The sequence below is a fragment of the Jaculus jaculus genome, chromosome 7 (assembly GCF_020740685.1).
Source record: "Jaculus jaculus isolate mJacJac1 chromosome 7, mJacJac1.mat.Y.cur, whole genome shotgun sequence".
Lineage (NCBI taxonomy): Eukaryota > Metazoa > Chordata > Mammalia > Rodentia > Dipodidae > Jaculus > Jaculus jaculus.
Genome location: NC_059108.1, coordinates 123,127,109 through 123,153,530, shown reverse-complemented (window position 1 = coordinate 123,153,530; position 26,422 = coordinate 123,127,109). Strand labels below are relative to the sequence as shown.

The following is a 26,422-nucleotide window of genomic DNA, read 5'->3' as shown; positions in this document are numbered from 1 at the left end:
TGTGTAGAAGATCTCGCTAGAGGATATAACAAGCTTATACGCCAAAGGCGGAGATGAAAGGGGTATAAGGAATGTGTAAGAAAATTGACCATGGAAACATTACAATAAGTTTATGATTATATATGAGTGCACAGAAATTGGTTCACTACCTCCAGAAGGAATGCAAACTGGTAAACTTCAGAAAGCAATTTGGGGACATAAAATAAAGATGAAAATGTGCACAACCCCTGGCAAGTCATTCCGTTTCTAATACGTCCAAAGAGAAACCTCATACTTGATTACCAAGAGACCTGTAAAGAAATTCATTGTTACAAGTAATCAAAATTCCCAGGGCTGGAGAGATGGCTTAAGACACTTGCCAGCGAAGCCTAAGGATCTACACTCGATTCCCCAGGACCCATGTAAACCAGATGCACAGAGCGGCGCATGCATCTGCAGTTTGTTTGCAGTGGCTGGAGGCCCTGGTGTACCCATTCTCTTTCTCTCTCTTAAATACATAAATAGTTTTGAAAAGCTCCATATGCGGAGGAGTGGATTTTCATATGGTACATTCATGCAATGGACACAGATGCCTAAACTAAAAGCACATGACGGTGTGCCAGTCAAGGCAGGCATATCATATACATGTTAAATAACAAGAGCAACTTGTGAAATGTTTATGCAGCTTTGAGAACGTACTCAGAAGATATCATGGTATACGGATTCACCCATGGGTAGAAAAGCTTTATAGACAAGGAAAGGAATACACCAAACTGTGGGGAGCTTTCAGCGCCATGGCAGAGAGTGAGAGCTAGAGAGGCTAGTATCAAAGAACGTCTGAGTTTTGTCAACTTTTGCCCTGTAGTTAAAAGAAAGAAACTGAAACCAATAGGAAGTGTGTGCGTATGCATGTATGTGTGAGTGCATGTTCATGTGTATGTGGCTTCACATGCACATTCATGTGGCAGTCACTCTTTTCAGGTGTCATCTACCTTTTTTAAAAAATATATATTTTATTTATTTATGAGAGAGAAAGAGTCAGAGAGAATGGGCACACCAGGGCCTGTAGCCACTACATAGGAACTGCAGACACATGTGCCCCCTTTGTGCGTCTGGCTTGCGTGGGTCCTGTGGAAATCGAACCCGGGTCCTTAGGCTTCACAGGCAAATGCTGTAACTGCTAAGCCATTTCCCCAATCCCCTCATCTCCCTTTTTTTTTCTTCATACAGGGCCTCTCACTAATCTAGAGCTCACCAATTAGGCTAAATTAATTGTCCAGCAAGTCCCAGGGATCCTCCTGTCTCACCTCCCCAGCACTGGAACTGTAAGCACATGCTGCTATGCTTAGCATTTTTACGTGGGATTCTGGGGTTTAGGTCTCTGAGCTTGCAAAGCACTGTGCTGACTGAGCTAACGCCCCAGCCTTGGGAATTTTTTAAAAATTGTTAATTCTGGGGGCTAGATTTACATAAAATACATGCTTGCTGTTTTTCTAGATTGTTGTGTGTTGGGAAGATTTTGCAGGTTGCGGGGGGCATGTGTGTAGGTTAATGGTAGACCATTTATCAGCCAGGTTCAAGTCACTTGGGTTCTATACTAATGATGAGATCTCTCTTGGAGGTTAACAGAGGAAAAGAAGTGAACTAGGCAGAAGTTCCGTGTGGGAAGATGACACAGAGGAGGAGCACTGGGGAAGATGAGAACCTGCCCCCAAGAGGTCTGGAAGAGTCTTCTGAGGCTGCACTGTGCTGGGCAGGCCAGGGACACCTGAGCTATGCCAACTTTGCCTTCTTCTTCTACACCTCGGCGGGAGGAGTCTGTGCTGTCTGCACTGTGCTACCCCAGAGCCCTTTGCCCAGGTTCCTACATGAATGCCAAGCTGCACGAGATAAGTGGCAGGCATACGCCAGGCAGACACCTGTCTGCCTGAATGGAAATAGATCAAGAGCCTTTCAGGTCATTTTGAGTTCATTTGGACAGGCCACTGATTTCATCTGAAGGCTGAAGAGTTCAGATGGTGGGATTTGGTAGGGGAAGGGTCAGAGAATTCTTCAATTAGTCTTCTGGTTGGCTAAGTATTAAGAAAATGGGGCTAGGGCTGGAGAGATGGCTTAGCAGCTAAGTGCTTGCCTGTGAAGCCTAAGGACGCCAGTTCGAGGCTTGATTCCCCAGGACCCATGTAAGCCAGATGCACAAGGGGGAGCATGCATCTGGAGTTCGATTGCAGTGGCTGCAGGCCCTGGTGTGCCCATTCTCTCTATATATCTACCTGCCTCTTTCTCTGTCTGTCACTCTCAAAGAAATAAATAAAAATAAACAAAAAACGAAAAGAAAAGAAAATGGGGCTAGAAGAATTGAATTCAAGCTTGTGACCGGGAAACAAACAGAGCAGATGAATGTCTTTCCTGATTTGCTTCCAAAGGTGATCAAACAAGGAGCTCTTGACCAGAAAACATAGCAACACGAGGCACAGAGCTTTCTGGCTCTTACAAAAAAGATAACACTTTCTTTTCTGGCTTCATCTGAGTTCCTCCGCCAGGCAGCTGCAGCTAGTTTTGTGTTTAGCACCTTCTCTACCTGTGTCGGGGTGGCCTGGTTTTGAACTAGGTTCCCCAGCCCACTGCAGCTCACTCAACCCTAAATTAGGAGAGGACAGCGTGGAACCCAAAACCAGCCACGCCCGACCTGACCCTGGTGTTGTAAATATGTTGCAAGAAACACACTTCTCTCTTCCTGGGAGATGAGCCCGTCTCCTGTCCTGCTCAAAACAGCTGGGGTTTTGTTTTCCAACCACTCCCTGGATTCCTGAGGAAAGGAGCATTCAGGGCAAAGGAGTAAACAGTGGGTCTGACAAATGCAGCCTCTCCCCTCTCTGGACCCACATCCTCCTTAGGAGCTGCTTCACCAATCCACAGACCCCCACGGGAACGGGCTGGCTCCGGGATGGGTGGCCCCCCGCTGGCTTCCTAAGGATGTCTGGCAGCGCCAGCAACACACCTGGCCGCCTTCCAGGGTTCCAAGCCTGCGTGGGGTGACAGAGCTTCTGGAGCTTGCTGAAGAGACCAAGGGCATGACCAGAGCACATGCAGGCTGGAGTTCACTGTAAACTCTCCGTTCCCTTTTGCAGTCAGGGGCTCTGGGGCCCCATCCCATTCAAAACTCACCCCCAGCATCACTTCGCTCAGGGCTGGTCGGCCCTCGACAAGCTTTCCACTTGGTGTGGACTGGGCCTTCCACTGGTGGGGGTGGTAAAAGGAAAAGTGATACACAGCTTTGCTTCACCCTCAACTTTCTTACACCAGACAGAACTTGCCCTTTGCCTCCATCTGGCCTCCTCCTGGAGGCCCGACGACTGACCAACTGACCAGCATGGAGCTGGTGGCCGCCGCACACTCCCTCTCCTTGGGGACAGGAGCACTTCTGCGGTCCAGGCAGGATCCCAGGCCAGTGCAGCAGACAAAGACGATGCAAACAGGATGGTATTACCATGTTAATGGCCCCAGTCCACGGCCTCCTGAAGATGCTGGGAGGGTGGGTTTTCTTTCTTTTCTTTTCTGTCATTCTTTCTTTCTTTCTTTCTTTTTCTTTTGCAAAAGGAGAATAGTTCCGCTTTCTATTTTACTACAACAATAGCAGGGACTGGCTCCTTCAAGTGTTTCAAAAAGCGGCCTGAGAAATCTCTAACCAGCCCCTTGGTCTCTCTAGCTTGCCCTTTCATTGTCCCTCCCATCCCAGGGAACAAAGGGGAGGGAAGGGTGTCAGGCCCCCGGTGGCTGCCTGCTCTCGGCGTCTTAATCCTTGAGAACCGGTGAGGGGAATGGCCTGCCGAGCTGGTCAATCGCATTTTGCCCTCACCTTTTATTCCCTTCCTCTGCTGCGCACTCAGAGGGCTTCAGGTATTAGAAAACCTCCGGGTCAGCAGCCATAGGAATCTTGGGGTTTGCGGAGGGATAAAAGGCACCGAGGGATCATTCCCACGGTCACTAACAGCCCCACCCCCAAGCCGGTCTGCAGAGACTGTGCTTTCCCACCACTCCAGCCTGGCTCCCTCCCAGAGCCGGACACCAAACCACAGTGGCACCTGCTTTTCTCTGAGGGGTAACACAGGACCTGCCTCGGCCTCCTAGCTGGTCTCTCTCTCTCTCTCTTTCTGTGCCCCACAGGCATGGATTGAAGGTTCACCCAGAGCTCCAGGGGCCAGCCCCATGCCAACTGTGGCCAGTCTACCAGAGCAGCCCCTCTAACCTGGAAGCTTCTTGGCCTCTTGACTGCTGATACCTCTCTCCAAGTTTACCACCCAGGGAGCAAAGTCTCTCGGCTTTACACCTTGGGAAGCACGCAGATGTCTCTTAGCAGGGTTGTTGGGAAAGAACAGGGTAAAAACAGCCTGTATGTTCTGACATGTAATGATCTCCAGTGAATGGTAAGCACATCGCCTCCCAGGAGCAGCTGAAGCCGAGGTGAGGAGGCCTTTAGCAATGGCCCAGGCTAGCTACTGCAGTTCAGGTTACAGAGCATGCTGCCATCTAGCCACACACGTAAACTTGTCATGACCATGGGTGTGCTCACACAGACCAAACAGCTCACGAAAGGACCCGCTAAGAGGGATATAACCTGGTGTTTTCCTATGCTCCCTGCCTCCCTCTCTGCCTTCCATCTTTCTTAAGTGCTGGTTGTGATCCATCAATTTCATTGCACAGCCCACTAATGGGTTGCAGCATAGTTTTCCAAGCCTTGAATCAACATTTCCATTTTGAAGCTGACAAAATTATGGCTCCAGAGGATTTCTTAAGATCACATTGGAGCCAGAATTAAAATCCAAGGGTTCTTTTTTTTAATAGAAGAGGTCCCTGATTTTTCTAGGTAGCACACAGCTCCTCCCCTGCCCTCCAGAAGTCTTGGGGACACACAGCACGAAGGCAGGACATGCAACAGTTGGTACTGCTCATAGGGACCCAAGACCTCAGGGAGGGAAGGGGGCTTGGGGAGAGGGGTAGAACAGAGGGAACAGCCTAGAATGCAGCCGGGTGAGGTTCTCTCCTTCCCTCCTTCCCTCCTTCCTTCCTTCCTTCCTTCCTTCCTTCCTTCCTTCCTTCCTTCCTTCCTTCCTTCCTTCCTTCCTTCCTTCCTTCCTTCCTTCCTTCCTTCCTTCCTTCCTTCCTTTTCTCTCTTTCTCTCTCTTTTCTTTCCTTCCTTTCCTCTTTTCTTCCTTCCCTTTCCTTCCCTCCCTTCCTTCCTTTCTTTCTCCCCCTCTTTTTCTTTCTTTTTAAAAATTTGTTGAGGACCTGGCATGCTAAGGTATCTTCCTGAACTTCGCTTTCCTGGAGGTAGCCTTTCAGGTCAGTCTCCTTTAGTGGCCCACTTTCTGCCCGGATGCTCGCCCTTTTCTGATAGTCATTTTGTGGTTTTGACCTGTACACACTGTTGCATTTCCAATTTCTGTTTCCACTAAATTTCCTTTTCTGTCAAGATCAAGACCTTAGCAGTGAGCATTAGGGAGGCAAACCGGAGAAAATCCTACAAATATCCCCAAAGTTATCCACACTAGACAAGGCTTAGAAAGGCTCCTTTTCAAGGTATGCAAGGCTTTCAACCCAAGCCATCTGGACAGAACTGATTCTTTTCCTCTTGAGTTTATCTTGTGATCTTCCTTAGTATTTCTTGAAATCTTCACCTAAATTTTTGATTTGATAGACTTCTAATCTCTTAAGACAGCCTCTAAAAATGAAGAGCTCAAAGCCCACACTGCACTGGGTAAATATAAACCCAGCTTTCTGATTGCTTATTAGTTATACACCCTCAGAGACTATGTAACAAAGGGGCCCGCTGTTTGCTTTGCTTAATCTGGTCTTAAAATCTCTGCTTCTTTGTCAGAAAACAATATTTGCAATTGTAAAAAAAAATATTTACCAAGGAACTTGGATAGCATAAGTCAAAGGCTAAGAGTCAAAGGTCAGCAGTTCTTACCCCAAATTTCTGTGGACCTGAGAGTCTCCCGCTGAGGAGCTCAGCTGCACCAAACAAACACACTGCTCGGGAGTCCATTAAGAAGCAGACATTTTAGAAGGGGAAGGAAAGGGAGGGCCGCTGCCTGTGCTTCAGTTAGAAGCATGAACTGCCAGCCGGCCCCACAAAATCCCTGCTGAGCCCCTACGGTACCCAGTCTCTCCATGGGGGTGGCCCTATTTTACAAAGCTGGGGATAAACCTCAGGGCAGACAGTCCTCCCATGGACAGCACTGGCCATGTGCTCCTCCAATGATCAGGCCAGATGTTCTCCTACACATCTCTGTGGGTGAGGCTTCCGGCCTGACAGTGGAGGACAGATGTGTATACTGTGCCCTTCTGGATCCACAAAGCGGTTTCAGACATTTGACCCTGAAGGCTGATTGTTCGAAGTCTTGATTTACCCCTGTATGTGAATTGTTCTCTGGCAAGTCTTGGCAATCCAAGAGCCTTTCCTAACCACCAGAGTGGCCAGCACCTGACACTGAACCACTCCTGTTGAGCAGCGGGTTCCAGGATGTGGCCTTGTGGTGTTTGAACATAAACCCAACTTCTTCCAAGTCCCAGGCCCATGTCACAAGGAGCGGGGAGGTCAGCAAGGCCTGGTCCTCAGCAGAAAGGCCTGATGAGATTTGAACGTGGGGAATGGGGGAAGGGGTTCTGGGAGCCACACACAGTATGATAGGTTTCAGCTCCAAGGGAGCTGCAGTTTGTGAAAAGAGGGCCAGATCACACTGGCATCAGACACTTGGCTCCCAGTTCCCATCACAGGATCTGCAAAGAAGGTGGGTAGTAGCAAGTCCTTGCAAACAAAATATCAAAGGTCTCCTTGGCCCTCTCGTAACACAAATGCCAATTCTGAAGGAGATGCTCACTTGTTAACTTAAAAGATCAGCGTCAACTGCTCATTATCATACTTCCTATGGTTCTGTATAACCTCATAGTGGATTTAACCTGCATTTTTTTCTTTTGGTTGTCCCTTTAAAAAAAAAATATTTGGGCTGGAGAGATGGCTTAGCGGTTAAGCACTTGCCTGTGAAGCCTAAGGACCCCGGTTCAAGGCTCCATTCCCCAGGTCCCACGTTAGCCAGATGCACAGGGGGGCGCACGCGTCTGGAGTTCGTTTGCAGTGGCTGGAGGCCCTGGCGCACCCATTCTCTCTCTCTTCCTCTATCTGTCTTTCTCTCTGTGTCTGTCACTCTCAAATAAATAAATAAATAAAATTAAAAAAATATTTAAAAACATATTTATTTTTGGGTTATGATAGTGAACAAACCCAAGGTCCTATACAAGCTAGGCAGCCGTTAAGATACATATGTTATCAAATGCTGTAATTCTTTCTTCCCTCTTCTGTTAAATTCTTGCCACAGCTGCCAGATCGCTTGATCTTACTCGGGGAAGTTAAATATCACTGGCTAATTCACCTGGGCCCACAGCAGTACCTCCCAGTAGCAATGGGCAGTGCCCAGCAACATCAGCTTAACCCAAGAATCTTACCTTGAAGAACCAGGCCCTCCTCCTTTATGGTGTAGACAAATGAGGTGTAGGGAGCCAGAGGGGACTTGGCAATGAGAATCTGCACAGAATGCACATTTTATCAGAGTTAGACAAAGGATCAGGGATAAGCCTCCATTGATTCCCCGTCCTACTTTGAGAGTGGTAACATAACTGTAAGTCACCAGATTTATTATTTAAAGATATTTCAGATACAAATCTTCAAATGGGTGCCACCCTTTCAAAGTGACTACCTGGGAAAAACAATAATTCCAAACATTCTGTCACTAAGTACCATAGTCTTGAACCAATTCTGCAGAAATATGACTCATTAAATAGCTACATAATTAAATAACTATCTTTCTGTTCAAAGGTAAGCCTATCCCGATTCTCTAATTTTATCCATAAACATTTAAAAGAAAATCAAAGCTCCCTTTAAAATAGTTACTATCATTGCCAATATTCGGGACTACTTGCTAAAGGCAAAGCAATGACTAGGTGCTTCATGGGTTGCAATTACTTACCAAGTTTATTTTCACCCTTGACCATGTGATACTTTCTTTCCCTCCCACCATCCCTCTCTTTCCATCCATCCATCCTTATCTTTCCCCTTTCCTTTTTTGTCTTTCCTTTCCCTTCCTGTCCTTTCCTCTTCTCTCCTTTCCTTTCTTCCCCATAGCCAGAGGTACCAAGAAGAAATCCACCCCAAGGGCTGAGAATCCGTATGGGAAAAGGCGGGAGGCTGGCCAAAGAGATGACAAGAAGGAGTAAGGGTAAGGTCAGCAGATGTCCACCTGAAGGGGTCAGCCACCATTCTCTTCAATCAAACATCACCAGGCAGGGGTAGAACCAGATCACTCAGAATTCCTTGAGACATCAGAAATCCAGGTTGTTGAAAAATTTTTCCAACTTTGAAAATCCTATACTCGTTTATTATAACATGTCTAAGAAAAGGCAACGAAACTGGAAGACCCAAAACGTGACTGAGAAAGACTCCCAATACTCAATTTTCAGGGCAAGTGTGGAGTTATTATAATTATGACTATATGGTACATGTGTGGGTCAATGACAATGGATAGAGTGATGGTATTTTCTCTAACTTAAGGTTCAGTGCATTTTGGTTGGCCTTTGACTGTGGGGTTGGCCACATGGTTTGTTTTGGCTTGTGCCAGTTCCTCGCCTAAGCCTCAGGAAGCCTCAAGTATTTCCATTTGTTCTCCTACGGCCCTACCATAGCCAGAGGAAAACATGTCCAAGTAGTGTACTACCTCAGGAGAAGAAGAGATAGCTGGAATAGGGCTGCCAAGCAAGCCTTCGCCTAAATAGTTGTCCCATCCTGTACCCCCGCCCCCCCGGAACTCATGAGAGTTAAATTTTCGGTGCACCATTTTCAGTGGTGGTATCATGAAAGAATATTGTAGCAGGAGTGTTTAGAACAAGGACATTCTCCTACAAGTGCATCTTTTGTTTTATTTTGTGGGGTCAGGGTCTCACTGTAGCCGAGGCTGACTGGAACTCACTCTGTAGCCCAGGCTGGCCTTGAACTAATGGCAAACCCTGTACTTCAGTCTCCTGAGGAGTGCTGGGCTTAAAGACGTGCATCACTACCCCAAGCTGATAAGTATGTTTTAAAGAATATGTTTTAAAGTATATGTCTTAAAGAAGATGGGTTTTTGGTAAAGAATGGTTTATTTTAGTGTAGTTGTTTCATTTTGCAAAGACATATATGCATGTATCCATGTATTTCTATATATCGAGTGATCCTAATGAGTGGTTGGATTGGTCTATCTAAAACATAAAACAATGAACATGTATTCTTTGGAATAAAATAAGGGTTCATAAAAAGTTAAATAAACAATTGGTATACTGTTTTATCATAATATTTAGACTGAATGAAGATGAATCTGTTTCTTGCTTTATAAATAAACATAGCATCATCAAAAATAGTGACAGCTTAGCACAGAACGACCTCAGTAATGAGGAAAGCCAGGAAGAGGAAGAGATAATTTCAAAAGGTTCACACGTAATATTTCAATCTAATTCAATTCAACCAACATTTACTGACTATCAATTAAATGAAAAGATCACAGGTTTAGTCACAAGGTGCCTAGGGGACGAGAGAGGCTAGGCTAGGCACAGGTAGACAGGATGGCCCTTAACAGAGGGAATCTTACAATCTATGTCATACCTTTGACATGCCTATCATATACAAAACAAAGAGTAAAAATACCTAACCACATGGGATTGCTGTGAGGATGAAATTAAGAATATAAAATACCTCGAGCTATGTCCAACACAGTAAGTTCAAAATAAGCCACAGGAACTCAACCTATCACACATACTTCCTAAGTGTCCATAACTCATTTACCAAGAAACAATACACATCACTTTACTGGAAGGAAGACTCCAACTGAATATTGATCATTTTTATACTTGATCTGAAGCGGTTTGATAAACTTGCTCATCATCCTCAGAACCAAATGTGAAAGGAAAAGAGGGACATTCACATAGTCCTGACCAAAACATGCCATCTGGACATGAGGGTGGTTCATTTTTCTGGAGGAGACAGTTTGAAAATGACTCCTGTGGTTCATCTTTAAAGTCAGGGATGCCCCTTCAGCAGGGAATGACATGGCCCCAAAACAGAAAATGCTTCTCAAGCTTTAACGTAATCACTGTGGATCCTGTGGACATGCAGACTGGGATTCAGTAGATTGAGAATGGGGCCAGAGAGTGCGCACTTCTAATGGGCTCAGAGATGGTGATGCTGTGGCCCATAGATCACATGTGAGTGGCCGGGAGTCTGTGATGGAAAAGCAAGAAACAAGAGGCCCAGAGCCAGTTAGAAGGCTACTAGGGCAATTCAGGGATGAGGAGTTAAGGGCTGAAACCATAACTATGTCAGAAAAACAGGAGGCCAAAAAGGAAATGGATAAAAGAAATCTAGACCCTTTAGAGCAATAGCAATTAAAGAAAGTGATCATATCCCAAACTTAGGATCTTTATTGTCTATATGTAGCAACTTCACATGAACTAAAAGGGTATATAAATAAACAGTAACCAGTAAACAGTATCATAAGTATCATGCTATATTTTTGAAAATTATATTCCTTTCTTCTTTTTTTTGGTTTTCAAGATAGGGTCTTGCTCTAGCCCAAGCTGACCTGGAATGCACTCTGTAATCTCAGAGTGACCTCAAATCTTCTTATCTCAGTTTCCCAATTGCTCAGATTGAGGGCATGTGCCACCACGCCCAGCCTTATATTACCATTTTTGTAGGCTGCAGAGGCTAAAAAAAAAAAAAAAAGGACATAATGGTCTGATACTTGACAGAACAATGCCTTTGAGCCCGTTGGCACTGTGGAGCCATGTCTGTCATCGAATGCCCACCCCCAAAACAAGTCCTGAGCTTGAGTCGAGGGGCTCTCACACCTAGCAAGACCTCCCGACAGGCATTTGGCAGGCTTGAGCGAGCCACTGGTTAGGATGTCTTGGAGGACAGCTTCAGATGGATGAGTCATCAGAAGAATGGTCTGCTCACAGTTAGAAGGAGGAAGTGACAAACTATGTCAGATGAAGCCCACTTCCTTTTTTTGAGGAGTGGAGAGGAGAACTTCCAGATTGATATAATACCAACACAACACAAAATGTCTCATTAGCAAAAAGCTGTGATAAGCTTTCTTGATAGCCTATTACATAAGGACAAGTTGGGCTGAGAACAGGAAGTGGATTTGTAAATGACTGAAGATCGGTGACCGCCTCCCTCGAGCAGGGTGTACTGGGTTCTAGTCCTGGTCCTGTCGTGTTTAGCACTTACTGAGCAGGCTAGGGGATGTGGCTGCACTCAACCGCATTCGTGGCACAAATCTGGAAATCCAGCAGGGAAGACAATGGGCAAAAACTGCTCCCCTAACACGGCTTACCCTTTAAAGGAAGCAACAGATAATGAAGTAAGTGCAGTCTGCTAAGTTAGATCATGTGTGCCATGGAGGGGGGGGGGGAGGCAGAAAAAGAATGCAGGGAGTATGCAGTGATTAGGGAGGAGGTCAGTTTTGGATGGAGTAGGGCAAGAAGGCCTGAGGCTCATGAAACGGAACAGGCTGATGGGACACTGAATGGACTGGAAGGTAGGAGCAAGACAAGTAATGCTCCAACATGCTCCTCGATCAGACAACCGTGACACCAAAGTGGATCTTAATTTACTTGAAATGTTGAGGCAAGTACTACAAGTGCTTTAGTAAAAAGCAAAAGATTTCTATGGCATTAAGAGGAACCAGAGAATCCTTTAATATCTTTTAGGATGAGATAAGTGGAAGGCCTTGTCTTTGAGAATGGAGGGTCAAATCCTAGTGACACACTGGGGGGAGATGGGATTTCTCATTCAGACAATTGACTAGGGCTGTTGGTCCAATGAAGTCAGGTAGATGTGATTCTTAAAGACCTTGTGTGAGCTGGATGTGGTGGCGCACGCCTTTAATCCCAGCACTCGGGAGGCAGAGGTAGGAGGATCACTGGGAGTTTGAGGCCACCCTGAGGCTACGTAGAGAATTCCAGGTCAGTCTGGGCTACAGCAAGACCTGCCTTGAAAAACCAAAAAAAGAAAAACAAGGAGGAGGAAGAGAAAAAGAAGAAGGAGAAGAAGGAGGAGGAGGAGGAGGAGAAGCAGCAGCAGCAGCAGCAGCAGCGGCTCATATGGCCTCAGGGTCTATCAAGGGAAGCATGTTATGATATCTTCAATAAGGAAGCTGACAGTCCAGCGGCCCCTTGGCCTCAGCAAACCATAGCAAATGTGGTGTATTTGGATGGGAACCCAGAAAGTCCAACTGGGAAACTGATAAATGGGAGATAAAACCGATAAAAAGGAGAAGCAGTTAGATAATTAAAATGCCTAAAGCAATCCATGACCACAGACACTTTAATGCAACCATGAAGGCAGCGCTGGGTAGAGGTGCACGTTGCTTTTAACGAGTTTTCAGACATGCTTCACGCATACAAGCAAAGGGAAGTATAAATAAGCTTCATAGGCAACGGGTTTCAGGGAAACTAGTGTTGCAGGCCACATGCCTTTGTGAATACACACATTCCTCCCTTTCAAGGTCTGAACCATTGCCCTCGTTCCTTACTACCATTCTTCTAAAATCTTCTGCTGTTTTCTTCCATGACAGACAGTTCTCCAGAAGATAGTCTACTTCAGATGTTCAGCTACCTCATGTTTTGGTTGTTCTCATCTGTGTGACCCAGGCCTTGGTCAGGTCTTATTCTATCTCCTCCAACACATATGCCTAGCGGGAGGCCTGGGGTTGCTAATAAAACCCCAGACCCCTGGTGAAAAACCTCAGTCACATGTAGTCCTGCATGCACTGTATGGAGTTGGCTCTGGAACCCTGGACGTTCTACAGTCTGTGCTTAACAACTGCCTTGACAGCAGCCCCTATCTGCCCCATGCCGTCACATTCAGATCGATCCACCTGATTTCCTCTGGGATGAAACATCAGCTGAGGCGAGATACGTGGCAGATTTTAAGGGCATTTCCCCCCACCCCACCTGCTAAGTAGTTATTGCATAATTCAAGTCAAAGAAGGAACTGCACAGGGTACCCATGCGTTAGCCTCAGCTGTTCACGGCTTCTGCATTGCCATTCTTCATTCTGCCTTTCATTGCTTAATGTCCAACCATTACTTACCTTTCAAGACCCAAACAAATGCCAACTCTTCCAGAAGTTTATGTTCATTTATCGAACCTGGGGTCATCTCTCTCTAGTCCCAGCCTGTTTTCTCTATAGCCTCTCCAATCAGGAAACTGCTTTCTTCACTGTCTTACAGTGAATGTTATGACAGTTAACAGATTTGCCACCATCTGTTTGAGGGCAGGCACTATCACAATCATCGTAGCCGGTCCCATATTTCCCAGGATTGTTTTATCTAAAATAGAAACTCATCTACAAAATGCAAGGGTGAATGAAAAAACATATGCAAAGTGGTGACCCCCACAGCTCTGCCCACATACCCACAGGGAAGACTTATCGGGGGGCCCCGTCCACAGTCACAGGACTTAGCAAAGCCAATACCATAGAAAAGAGGCTGCAGCCCATTGATTCCTGCCAGGATTCTCAGCTTGGGCAGGACCCAAAGACAAACCTCTGGTTCCAGCCTGCTATAGCCTCACATGTTTTCCCTGGCCTGAGCCCACTTTCAGAAAGTGGAAAAGGAGCCACAGAACAGAGAGTGCCGAGCACAGGAGGCCTTCTCCAAGATGGTGACTCCTTCCAGGGATAAGGACCATGTCTTCCTTTTTAAAGTGTAGGTGTGTCATCATCTGGAACCACCCAGACCAGCCCTCCTTCTGCATGGGTGGCACAGAGGCATTGAGTACAGGCTTTCCTAGAGGCTGCTTTTGGAAAGCTCCGGTTCTGGAAGGTTCTATGAGTACCTGCAATAGAGCCTAGCCTCAGGAAAACAGTGAATTTTGCCCCTGCAGCTCAGGAAAGCAGATGTGAAAAGGCAGTCATATACTGAAGGCAAGCTGGCACCAACTCCTTCACTTTCTCTTCCCCAATTCCTGTGCCAAGAAGGCTTCTTTCAACCCTGGGGATGCATCCTTCCTCTCTTCTGTTTCCTTCCCCTTCCCACACCCCAGTGCTCACAATAGTTGGGGGCTGAAGAGCATGGAGCAATGGGGCTGGCAGAGGAAATGTGTCTGCAGAGCACTCTCTTCCTGCAAGGGCAGGGGTGGCTGGCTTTCTGTCTGCTCTCTGGTGTATGATGAGAATGTAACATGTTTAGCTTAGAAAACTAGGGTGAGAAGAAACTGAGGGAGATAGCCTGGAGACAGGAGCTTGTGCCCATCCATACTTTCCTGACCTGCTAGCTTATCAGTCTACCTCATTGTCACCCATGGTCAGCCAGATGATGGGGGTGCTGATGAGTGCAGTGAGGCGCCTGTTGGGGACATCTGATGCTGTCATCTGCATACATGAGTCTACCGAGAGACCTACTGCCTCTGAAACCGCCTTCAACAGGGACCCTATTATCTCACTTCAACTGGAGTCTTGAGCTAATAAAACCCATTGCTAAGTTAAACAAACCTTTCCTCTAGCCATGCCAAGTGTCTGTGACAAAAATCCTTCATGCCAGGGCTTTTTTCCTCCTTGTCCAAGACTTTAAAAAAAAAAAAAAAAAGGTTGTTTTCTCAGCTGCTTGGAAGCCCAGGAAGAGAGCCAGCGAGGCAAACAAGCCAGTTACTCTTGCAACAGATAATTCAACAGGCTTTTTGATAACCTCAAGTCTTCTGTCCTTTCCCCAGGTTGAGCTGAACCCTCCAAGGCAAGGACAGAAGGGCCGGAAATGCTCCAGACAGGAAGAGCTGTGACTGGAAGGAGGCCATAAGATGGGGGGGGGGGGGAGGAGGCTTGAAGTACCCTGTGATCCTCTTAGGAATTCCCTGTCATTGTGCTGAGGGAACTGCAGGGAAAGGTGGCAAATGTCCAGCTCTCTCTCGTCTGTCCATATCTGGATCTTCCACTGATTAGAATCTGCTTGATCACTTGGAAAATGGCTCTCCACTGAACACCTCAACACCCACCAACTCCCCTGGCTGGGGAGGCGAGCAGGGAACGAGCTTAAGGGCATCTTAATTGTTGTCTCAAAATAAAGGGAGTAAAAGCTGCAGAAGTAATATAGTACTGGAAAATGGCAGGGTGGAAAATGAGATGTATTTAAGCAGGCATGACTGTATTAATTTATTTATGTTCGGCCAACTTCACTTTTTCTTTAGCCATTAGGGGACAGAAAACAAGCTGGTCTACATGCCTAATGAAATGTAATTCTAGACCCTGGGAAGAATCTCCTAGAAAGTTTGCACTTGAGGCTACCAGATCTTATTCCCTCCCTCACAGAATATCATTATGCTTGTTTATAAGCTTTCTGGTGATTACTTCCAAAGCCTTGCCTTGAAAAGAGTTTGGTTCTAAAAGAAAATTTTAATTTCCTTAGATCTATGGGATGTTAATTAAGTAAATCGTAGGGCAGGTTGAGAGTCAAAGTGATATTTTCAATTTATTGCTTTTTCCTCAACATTTCCTTATGAAAACTTCAAGTACACAACAAAGTTGAAAAACTTTTATGATCAAGTTGATCAACTGTTTATTAATTTTTATTGAGCAAATGTGTGTTCATATGTGAGCAGGTAGACATGTGTGGGTGAATTTGTGCATGTGTTCACATGTATGTGGAGGCCAGAGGACCTCAGATGTTATTCCTCTCAGGTACTATTTACTTTTTTGTGTTTTAATTATTTGAGAGAGAGAGAGAGAGAGAGAGAGAGAGAGAGAGAGAGGATGGACATGCCAGGGCCCTCAGCAGCTGCAAATGAACTCCAGATGCATGTGCCCCCTGTGCACATGTGTGACATTGCACATTTGTATCACTGTGTCTGGCTTATGTGAGACTTGGGAGATCTGAACATGAGTTTTTAGGCTTCGCAAGGCAAGCTCCTTAACAGCTAAGCCATCTTTCTAGACCACCACTATTTACCTTTTTATGAGCTTGTCACTGACCTGGAGCTCAACAATTAGGCCAGGCTCGGTAGCAGGCCCCAGGGATCCTCTTGTCTTGGCCTTCCCAGAACTGGTATTATGAACCCAGCACTGGTATTATGAACACACCCCCATGCATGGCATTTTTTTTTTTTACTTGAATTCTTGGGATTGAACTCAGGTTCTCATGCTTGTGAAGAAAGCACTTTACCAGCTAGGCTATATCCCCAGCCCATGAACAATTTTGTCATTATGAAATGTTCTACCTTTAGCTAGGCATAGGGAAACCCTGTCTTAAACAATATAGCTTTTTGTTTCTAGTAAAAATTCTGGGGCTGGGGAGATGGCTTAGCAGTTAAGCCTCTTGCTTGCAAAGCCTGAGGACCTGGGTTCAGTTCCCCAGTACTCATGGGAGGGAGATGCACAAAGTGGCACATACCTCTGGAGTTCTTTTGCAGTGGCTAAAGACCCTGGTGTGCCCATTCTCTCTCTCAAATAAATAAATGAATGAATAAAATAGCTTTAAAAAATTTGTTTTAGAGTCTATTTTATATGATACTTGGATATTGCTTTTTTTTTTATTGTTTGCTTTGTATTTTCCCATCTGTACTTTCAGACTATTTGTGTCTTTGACATTAAAGTGTATCTTCTATAGACAGTATCTAGTTGGATCATGATTAGTTTCAAACTATTCTGCCAGTCTCTGCCTTTTGATTGAAGCAGTTAATCTACTTACATTTAATGTAATTATTGATAATTACAATATATGTCTGTCATTTTGCTATATTTTTGTTGTTATTCCTTTGTTTTTCTATTACTGGCTTCTTTAATGGCTTGTTTTCTAGAATACAAGTTTTAATTCTTTTGTTGTTTCTTTAAGATATACTTTGAGGTACTTTCTTAATGATTGCCTTGGAGATTGATATTAATATTTTAACCTAAAATTATTTAGTTCAGAACAATCCCAACTTGATTTGGCTACTCCACCCTAAGGCTTACTTTTCTCATCTCTAGAATAAGCACAATTATACTGATCTTTCATAGGCTTAGTGTAAAGATTCATGAAATGAAAAAAAATCAAGGAACAATGTAGCCCATTATAGCAAAGAATGTTTGTTGCTTTTCACTATGGTGAAGGAATCTTATGGGACAAAAGTGGAATAATAAGTCAATAAACTACAATTTTTTTTCTAAAGTCAAAATGTAACATGTAAATTCAACTTACAAATAAGTATGAACTGGTTTCATTGTCATCAGAATATGGAAACTTCGCTCTAGTTCAAATTAAAGCAACCACACATTATAACAGATGATTTCAAGTGACAGAGACCCATTTCCTTTTCCTCCCTTACAACAGGAGAATAAAACAGGCCAAGAGAGCAGACACACACCAGTCCTGTTCAGCTGTAAATGCTGAGTCTCTGAACATCCTGTTAGGCAGGCCTGCCTTCCCAGCACCATCCGCAGACCCACAGGAAGCAGAGCTGGATCCTCTTGTCCAGGCTCGCAAGCAAACACTGCCAAGGCGAGGCAGCTTCTGGCCTTCAAGGGTCACAGAAGGAAGGCTGTGGTTGTGTGATTATTATGGTAAAAAAGATGCCAGGAACTCAGAGGGTGTGTCTTGAGTTCTGAAGCACACATCCCTATTACATCACGCTTGGGCCACACGGGATTTTCTTTAGTCTCACAGGAACCAATTCAAGGAAGGCAACATGTTTCTGTGTAAAGAGGCCGAAATCTGGGCTGGACATATCCAAAAACAGCTGGTCAAGTGGGACTGGTTTGTGTAATGGACCACATCCCTGGCCCTGCTGTGATGGGTGGAGGAAGCCATGTGAGAAATCAACATGCTCTTTCTTCAGAGCATGGTCAAATTAATTCCTGTTACCACAGCATTCTTGCTATTTCTCCAAAGCCCTCTCCCAGGGAAGGAGAGGACAAAGGACAAGAACAGAACACCAGGCAGGATTTCAGATGAAGTCCAAAGTATTACAAAGAGGAGGGGGGGCGGAGTGGAGTATCCATCCCATCTTTTTCTTGACAGCTCAGTCTGGCTCAAACTAGTCTTTGTAATAACCTCAGGAAAATGGAAGAGAGCTGGAACTTTATATAGTAATTCCAGCTCACAGTGATTCCTGCCAGCTTAGACTTTATAGTTTTAATCTCATACTGTATATGAGACATTGTTGGGAAAGTATGACATCTTTGGCTCATAGTCTGAAATAATTCAAGGGGCTTTGAATGAGAGGACTTTAGATAGAACTTGGGCCAGGTATGGTGGCCTATGCCTTTAATCCCAGCACTTGGGAGGCAGGAAGACTGCCATGAGTTTAAGGCCACCCTGAGATTCCATAGTGAATTCCAGGTCAGCCTGGGCTAGACTGAGACCCTACCTCGGAAAAACCAAAAATTAAAAAAAAAAAAATAGAAAGAACTTAGCTAGAAGAGCTTAATAGCAACCTGATTTGTTGTATAAGGAGTTGAAAAGCCGTACTACCTTGTTGAGAACCCACCAGATTTCTATTTGTCGGCCTACTTCAAGCATCAAAACTCTAGAGACAGTTTGAATAATCATATTGATTAGCACTAACATTCTTTCATTACGCTGTCTTCCAATACGTCAGGCGTCTTCCAGGGCATATAACCCTAATGTCAATTTTAGGAAGTAAGTATTATTATTGTTATTTTACTGATGAGGGAAGTGGCATAGGTTAAATGAGACCACTGTGATCAAAAGAGGAAACACAGGATGCCTGTGCCTTGGTTTTCTAGAAGACCAAGACCAAACAGGCCCACTGGGCAGCCACTTGTGAGACGTAACCTGTGGGGTGCTCAGGTCCCTAGTCAATACCTACTCCAGCCCCTACTTGACAAAGCATGAACTTCCTGTTAGAGTTCTACATTTGGACTAAATCTGTGTCTGCAAGCAGCCCACCTTGCTGACGCGCACTCATGTACTCCCAGCAAAGTACATTCTTCCAAACAAGTGAGTAGATTCTCTTGCCTGGAACACATGGCTTTGAAACTGAGAATTCAGATGAATATTGGCCATCAAAGGAGTCAAAAAATTATATAAGATGTTTTTGGGGGCTGGGAAGTCTGGACAGGGTCCGTTGTGGGATCCAGTGTAGCTGGCACGGAGCCTCCAGAGGAAGAGTGGGAGGGGCTAAAGTCTTCCTATTTTGTTGTTATGCTGGGAATAGCCTGGCTCCAAATTCCTGGGGGCCCTCTACACGATCGGAATCCCATAAGCCTTTCGTTAGTGTTGACTCCACTATGGGACTATGTGTCTCCTCGTCTTATGAAAATGGCTTTAGGTCTTTGTGCTTATATAAATAACACATGTTCGTGATAAACAAGCCAGGCAATACAGAGCATGAGGAGGACTAAAGCAAACCAGCCCCTTCTCAGTCATTCTGCCGGAGGGAAACGATGCTTCAAGCTGGAGAGTAGAGTGTCCGAGCAGGGGTTGCTGTGAACGCCCTCACTCCCTGAACCTCGTCGAGGGACAGCGGCGGCAAGTTGAGAGGACTTGATCTTCCTCTCCCTGGGCAGACATCTGCCTCCTGCAGTGGCACACAGGGACCTTGAGTTTGTACTAAAAGGGGGGCCAATAAGGTAGAAAACTTCCCTTTGTACACCGAGGGCTCCCATCTTAAATAACAACTCAATTCTCTCCCTCCTTCCTGACAAACTGTGAAGTGGAGCTCAGCATAATTACTATGAGACAAACCTTTTTCTCCAAGATGAGAGCCTACCCGCGTTTCTAATAGCAAGAGGAAAAATGGAAATTGAAACCTGGGTTTCTGTGTAGTCCAGGCAGACTCCTCCCTGGTAAACCACGTGGTACTCTAAGAGGAATCAGATACCATGGAAGAAAAGGGCAAGAGACAAGAGAATGGAAAAAGAAACAAAAACAAAAACATAAGAGCCCAGGGAATCGCATCCCCTTCGGGCACAGCTGCAGAGTCCCTGACCTGCACAGGCCACAGGATAAGGGAGTCTGAGCCTAGGGACAGCTGTGGGACAGGCTTTATGGAACCTCGTTGTTCTAGGCTTGGATCTATCTGGTGACTTAGGGTTTCCTGACATCTCCCCCTTAATTGTTATTTTGATGGAGCTTTCTTTTTTCTGGGGATCAAATCTTGGGTCTTGCACATTCTGGGCAAGTACTCTACCATGAGCCACATACCACCAGCCTCCCATTTTCCTTTAAAAAAATCTCATCATAGAGTGGGAGTAAATCTCATTTCAGGTAAGTCCAACTAAGACATTTAAAAGAAGTAACTATATTTAAAGAGTTGTTCAGAGCTGAGCATACACTCTTCATCCCAGTACTGGGGGGGCAGAGGTAGGAAGATCATCATGAGTTTGAGGCTACCCTGAGATGACATAGTGAATTCCAGGTCAGCCTGGGCTAGAGTGAGACCCTACTTTGAAAAATCAAAAAGAAAAAAAAATTGCTGTTCAGTCCAGATCAATATTAATGGACTCTCCATAAAGTATTTACTGGGCTTTGGGGCCCCAAGGTGGAGTGGCTGGACCAGGCTAAGAGTGAGGTAAAGTGGGGCTGTAATGTTCAGATGTTTCTAAAGGTTATGCCACTTCTTGTGGATTCAAACATTGTTGTGATAGGCTTTTTTGTTATTATCATTATTACTTTTTTAATAAATATATTTTTGTTTTTAAAATTTTTATTTTACTTATTTGAGAGAGAAAGAGGCAGATATATAGAGAGAATGGGCAGGCCAGGACCATTAGCTGCTGCAAACAAACTATAGATGCATGCACCACCTTGTGCATCTGGCTTAAGTGGGTCCTGGGGAGTCGAACCTGGGTCCTTTGACTTTGCAGGCAAGTGCCTTAACCACTAAGCAATCTCTCCAGCCCTATTATTACTTTTGAAATGGGATCTCATATAGTCCAGGCTGGCCTGGAATTTGCCATGCAATTGAGGCTGACCTTGAACTTTTGGTCTTCCTGTCTCTACCTCCTGAGTGCTGGGATTTCTGCCTCCTCTCACCATGCCCAGTTTATTGGGTCTGGGGGGGTGGGGGGGATTAAATCCAGGGTTTCATGCATGATAAGTAAGCACTTGGTCAACTGACTCACATCCCAGCCTGATGATGATGTTAAGTAATTAAAATAAAAAGCTTCCAAGTTTTCTGGTATGAGTTTAAGGAACTCAAAATTTCATTCCTTTTAGTGCCAGCATCCTTGTGACTGCACAGTTGTATGTCCATACCATAGAATACCATGCTCCCGTGAGGATGGACCAGGAAGTGTACGTAGAACGCCCCGCTCCCGTGAGGATGGATTAGTAAGTGTACACACATGGGTAGATTACCTGTGATGTCCAGGACCTTTTAAAAGCAGGCCACATAGGCAGGTGTGGTGGCACACACCTTTAATGCCAGCACTCGGGAGGCAGAGGTAGGAGGATCACCAAGAGTTTGAGGCCACCCTGAGACTACATAGGGAATTCCAGGTCAGCCTGAGCTACAGTGAGACTCTACCTTAAAAAAAAAAAAAAAGGGCAGGCATTACTACATAGGGGTATCACAAACAGAGAGAAAGGCCAGATTATCTATCCAGGGCGGACTGTCTCTGCTCTTGCTATACTATATTATTCTATATGTTTGATTCTCTCCCTACAACTCTCATATGCTAACTCTTGTTTTTCATCTTGGAACAAACTCTCCCTTAGGCAGGTAGGGAAAGTCAAGTGGAAGAGAGTGAGGGCTCTGCCATATTCGGTCTGCAGTCAAGCTAGGATCTGCAACTCGCTCTTGCCAGAGCTTTGCTGTGGAGCAGGCACAGACTCTAGCCCAGTGCCACTGACAGCTCTCAGGCCAGGATAAAAATTCAAGACCTAAAAAGGGCAGACACATTTTGCAATTACATAAAACCATATTTACAAGAAGCATAAGCAATGGTTACTTAGAAGTGAATGACTTATTTCATGTTATGTTCATTCAACAAATATTTACTGAGCACCTCCTATGTCCCAGGTACTGAGCTAGACATTATGGAAAACAAAGATGAATACGATGCCACCTTGGCTCATAAGCAGCATAGGGGGCCAGCTTTGAGGTAACCCAGAAGGCTTCCGGAATCCAGAGATGACACATGCTTTAAAAAAAAAAAAACAAAACAAAACACTTGCTTCCCACGGCCCTGCTCAGGGTGAGCAGCAGCCCGGGGCTTTAGAGGCTTAATGCTTTCTCAGATTAATGTGAGCAATATATCAGAGGTGTTCCAGTACAGGGTATGGATCATATATGTAAATAATGTTCAAGTGAGCTTTCTCACAAATGTCCTCGCTGTGTTTTTAACTTCTTCAGCGTCATCACAGGCTCCTCTGTGTCAATTTTTCTCACCCTCTGGCAGGTCCCTTCCCATCTAGGCCACCTTGCTTCAGTAGCATCTTCTCTTCCCTCCTGGTTACCTCAGATCTGACTCTGCGGAGTAAACTTGTCAGGGCTGCCTTTACTTGGACATTTTGCTCCTGTTCTGAATGAATTCCATGAGAGCCCTGATCAAAACTCAGAGGTCTCTGAGCCTACACTTCACCCTCTCTCAGCTCAGGCAGGACCTGAGTTCTTCTGGGTATGCTTTGAGGAGTTCTCTGCTGCACAGCAATTTCTGGGCTTTTCCTCAGCCCAGCTGCACCAGGTCAGCTATGGCAGTTGTGCTGACACTCATATTCTGCCATGTCACTTGCCCTTAAGTCCTCAAATGGCCCTGGCAGCCTCAGCTCCAGGAAGGTCCTACATGACACAGCAACTAAGAGGTTACTGCCACACTGTGGTGGGTGGCACCAGGACCCACACCTCGTTCTCCAAGGTCTGGCATCTTGTCTGTCTGGTCCTCTTCTGTGCTCGGCATCTTCCCTATCCCGGGCCATCACACTCTGGTCAGGGTTCCGAGATGCAATCTGGCAAGATCCTAAAAGCTATGTTCTAATCATCTTTGCCTTTTCTGTAATCTAGTCTAGTAAACAACAGATGGTTAGTAAGCCTCACTTCCTACGTGATCACACTTCCAAAATGATGACTGATTTCATCTTCTTTACTTGATGCCACTTTTGAATGGGAAAGAATATTCTGCAGCCCATCTGGGCAGAATGGCTGGCTAAAACCCCCAAATGATATTTAATATTTCTGGGTTTTTTTTTTTCAAAGTAGGGTCTTGATTTAGCCCAGGTCGACTTGAAATTCACTGTGCAGTCTCAGGATGGCCTTGAACTCATGGCAATCCTCCTACCTCTGCCTCCTGAGTGCTGGGACTAAAGGTGTGTGCCACCATGCTCAGCTGGTTTTTAATCTTTTTTTTTTTTTATTTTTGACAGAGAGAGAGAGAAGGAGGCAGAGAGAGGGAGAAAGAGAGGGAGAGAGAATGGGCACGCCAGAACCTTCAGCCTGCTGCAAACACTAAATGCATGCGCCCCCTTGTGGTTCATGTGCAACATTGTGTGCTTGAGTCATTGTGTGTCTGGCCACATGGGACCTGGAGATTTGAACATGACTTCTTAGGCTTTGAAGGCAAGTGTCTTAACCACTAAGCCATCTCTCCAGCCTGTGATTTTTAATATTTTTAACTCTTTATCTGAATCTTTTCAAAGGGCCTTATAAGGCAGCAAAGCTGCTTTCATGCCTTCTCTAAACCTCTCTCTCCTCTTTCTCTCATTACTGTGGTAGAGGTGAATATTGAAAAGTCTAACAGGAAACCAGGAAGAAGAAGAACACATGCATAAGGAGGAAGAAGAGAAGCAAAGAAATGGGAAAATTTAGAGAAAGGTAGACTTGAATAATCAAAATTTGTCTCTGGATATGATCATCAACTTAATGATAAAGGCTTTCATTACTAGAACTTTCTGGCCTCTCATTGCTATGCCACTGTGAGTATTTAATATATGTATTATTTAGTGTTTTTTTCTGTTTCAAATAAGAGAGATGAAACTTAGACTAGATAAGATGTTTAAAAAGGGAAACTTCTTAGCTCTATAACTAGAATGTTCAGGAGTGATGACCTCAGGCATAGACAACCAAGAGCCTCAGGCAATGATCTGAGAAATTCCTCCTCTCCTGTGGACATTCTCCTTAGAGCTTTTGGTCTTCCTTTACAGTGGGTGGATCTCATTTTCATTTCCACGTGGTTCCCACCAGCAGCTCTGTGCTTACATTCTACTAACCCAACCATCCTGATGGTTCATCTAAGTCTTGGGTTTACTTTAATCGACTTAGCTTGGGCTAACCAACAACTTGCAAACCAATCTCTGTAGGAAGGGAATATGAGCCTTCCTTTGGTCAGACATGGGTCCAGTGGGTTCAACCAGCCTCACCTAGACAACACAGGCTGAAAATTAAAGAAGGGTATTTCCTTATAGGATAATCATGGTGCAGGTATTAAAAGAAGTTGGGTAAAAGGTCAAGGGCAAGCAAAAATACCAGATGCCTATTACCCTGTTTATGAGGCAAGACAACCTAATGGCAAAAAGTTATTTTGGAGTCCTGAGTTTGATTACCATTTCTGTCACTTAATGGTTGTGTCAGCTTTTCCCACAAAAGTAGCGAATTCTGGGGATCCGCACAAACAGAGCCAAATCTGCCTTCAGGTCTTAACCATTTTGTGGTTGGCCCTGACATGGTGAGTAGGTGAACCATATTTTACATGTCTTCCTTCTTCTCATTAGGATATGTCTTGATTTCTCGACCTATTTCTCCCATTGGTTAATTTATAGTAATAATTCCAACTTGATGTGTCAAATCTGCCCCACAGAATATCATCAAGAGGACATGCACACAGCCCTCCTTGTGCGCCCGCCACTTGCGCGAAGCTCACAGCTGCTAACAGTCTTTGCAGCCTTCCTTGGGGAAAGCCATCGAAAGCCCCAGGGCTCTCGTGGAAATGAGCAGGAAAGAAGTGGTGCAGCCATAGCTCTGACGCTGGACTCTGACGTACAGCCTCCTTCTCAGCTCCTCTCGAGTCCACTGAACTGACCCTGGCACTTGAGCAGAATCCTTGCCTCCAATTCTGTCAGTAGCCCTAGGTTCAAAACCACATTTGTCGACATTCCACCATGGGACTTTGGTGGATGGATGACCCCCATTTGATGACAATCATTTCACTTATGCTCGTTCGTGACTTTGGAAAATTCTGATTTTCAGGTTTCCTGCTATAGAGAATGGTATGGCTTGAAAACAAGGTCAAGGCTCAAAATCATTGTAAATGAGTCAGCAATGAAGACAGCTTCTTCCCATTCACTTATTTATTACCTGTGGATCAGTATAATAGACTGAAGGACGTCCCTCAACCTTTAGATGCATTTGCAGAACCGAACCTTAAGTTGGGGAGTAATAAGAATGATAACACCTCGCAACTCTAACTAACTTTCTTCATGTATAAAGCAAGGAGGATAACTACTTATTTCATAAAGACGGGATGGTTAAATGGTTATTACATGTGAATCGTTCCAGTACCTAGCAAATGGATAAATACCTGAGAAGTATTAGCCATAACTGTTGTTGAGCACCACAGCATGGGAAACCAGTAATTTAGTAATTCTGACTGAGCCTTTCCAAGACATCATTCCTTCTGAAGGAAGGGAAATTTAAGCATCCTCCCTCAGCTTGCCCCTGGGTTGTAGGCCTTGTGGGCCATCTCTTAATAAGGCTGAAAGCACAGTATGACTGTGGGAAGACGTCCTGTGCTCCTCTGCTCTTGCCTTTGGGCTCCATAATGAGGTCTTTGCCTACCTCTGGGCTTCATAAACAGAGCCATGAGAGGAACAACTCGCCAAAGTTCAGTTGCGTATCAAAGGAAGCCGCAGAGCCAAAGAGCTCCCCAAGGACCCACACAGCCGCTTTGTCTAATGCCAAGCCATGGCCCTAATGCATGGATACGCCTGTCAGCCAAGAGCCAAAGCCACAAAGCTCCACCAGTCCATTTAGTCTTGGCATTTCCATGTACCAAGGGATCTGTTATTTGGGTTGTTGTCTCATTGTTAAGGATAGAAACAAAAATACCACCCCCATCTGAAAACTGGTTTACTCAAATCACTACCACTCCGCTCCACCCCCTACTGTGAGAACAGGCCTCTGGCCCAGCGTGACAAAATGGAACAAATGCCAGTTTTCCCCAGTGGTGATTCTGGATCTCTTTGTGGTCGTTCTTTCCCATGAGGCAGACTCCAGTGGGGCACTTTTTGCAGCAGCCCAGGGCTGGGGCGACCTTGGGAGCAGGGCTGAGTCCATCTCAGTCGCAGGGGTCAAGTGCTATTCCTGTAACTTTTCGGATTATCTCTGGCAGCTTCCACCTCCAAGTACCCAGAAAACAGGATTCAGGTTTCTTTCCACCTGTGGAATTACCTCAAATGCTTCCTACGACCTTCTTTCCTGGAAGGCAAGA

The 26,422-nt window shown here is 45.2% G+C and overlaps 1 protein-coding gene across 3 annotated transcripts in view; it reads right to left on the bottom strand.

Annotated features, from left to right (window-relative positions):
* Rad51b (RAD51 paralog B) overlaps positions 1-26,422 on the bottom strand; it is a 631,041-nt gene that overhangs the window by 4,303 nt on the left and 600,316 nt on the right. For 2 of the 3 annotated variants that reach the window (XM_045154309.1, XM_045154308.1), the window contains exon 10: positions 7,483-7,561. The exons of the other annotated variant lie outside the window; for it this stretch is intronic. In XM_045154309.1, coding sequence (XP_045010244.1) covers positions 7,483-7,561 — 79 coding nt within the window. The remainder of the gene's footprint in view (positions 1-7,482; positions 7,562-26,422) is intronic. 3 annotated transcript variants of the gene reach the window in all.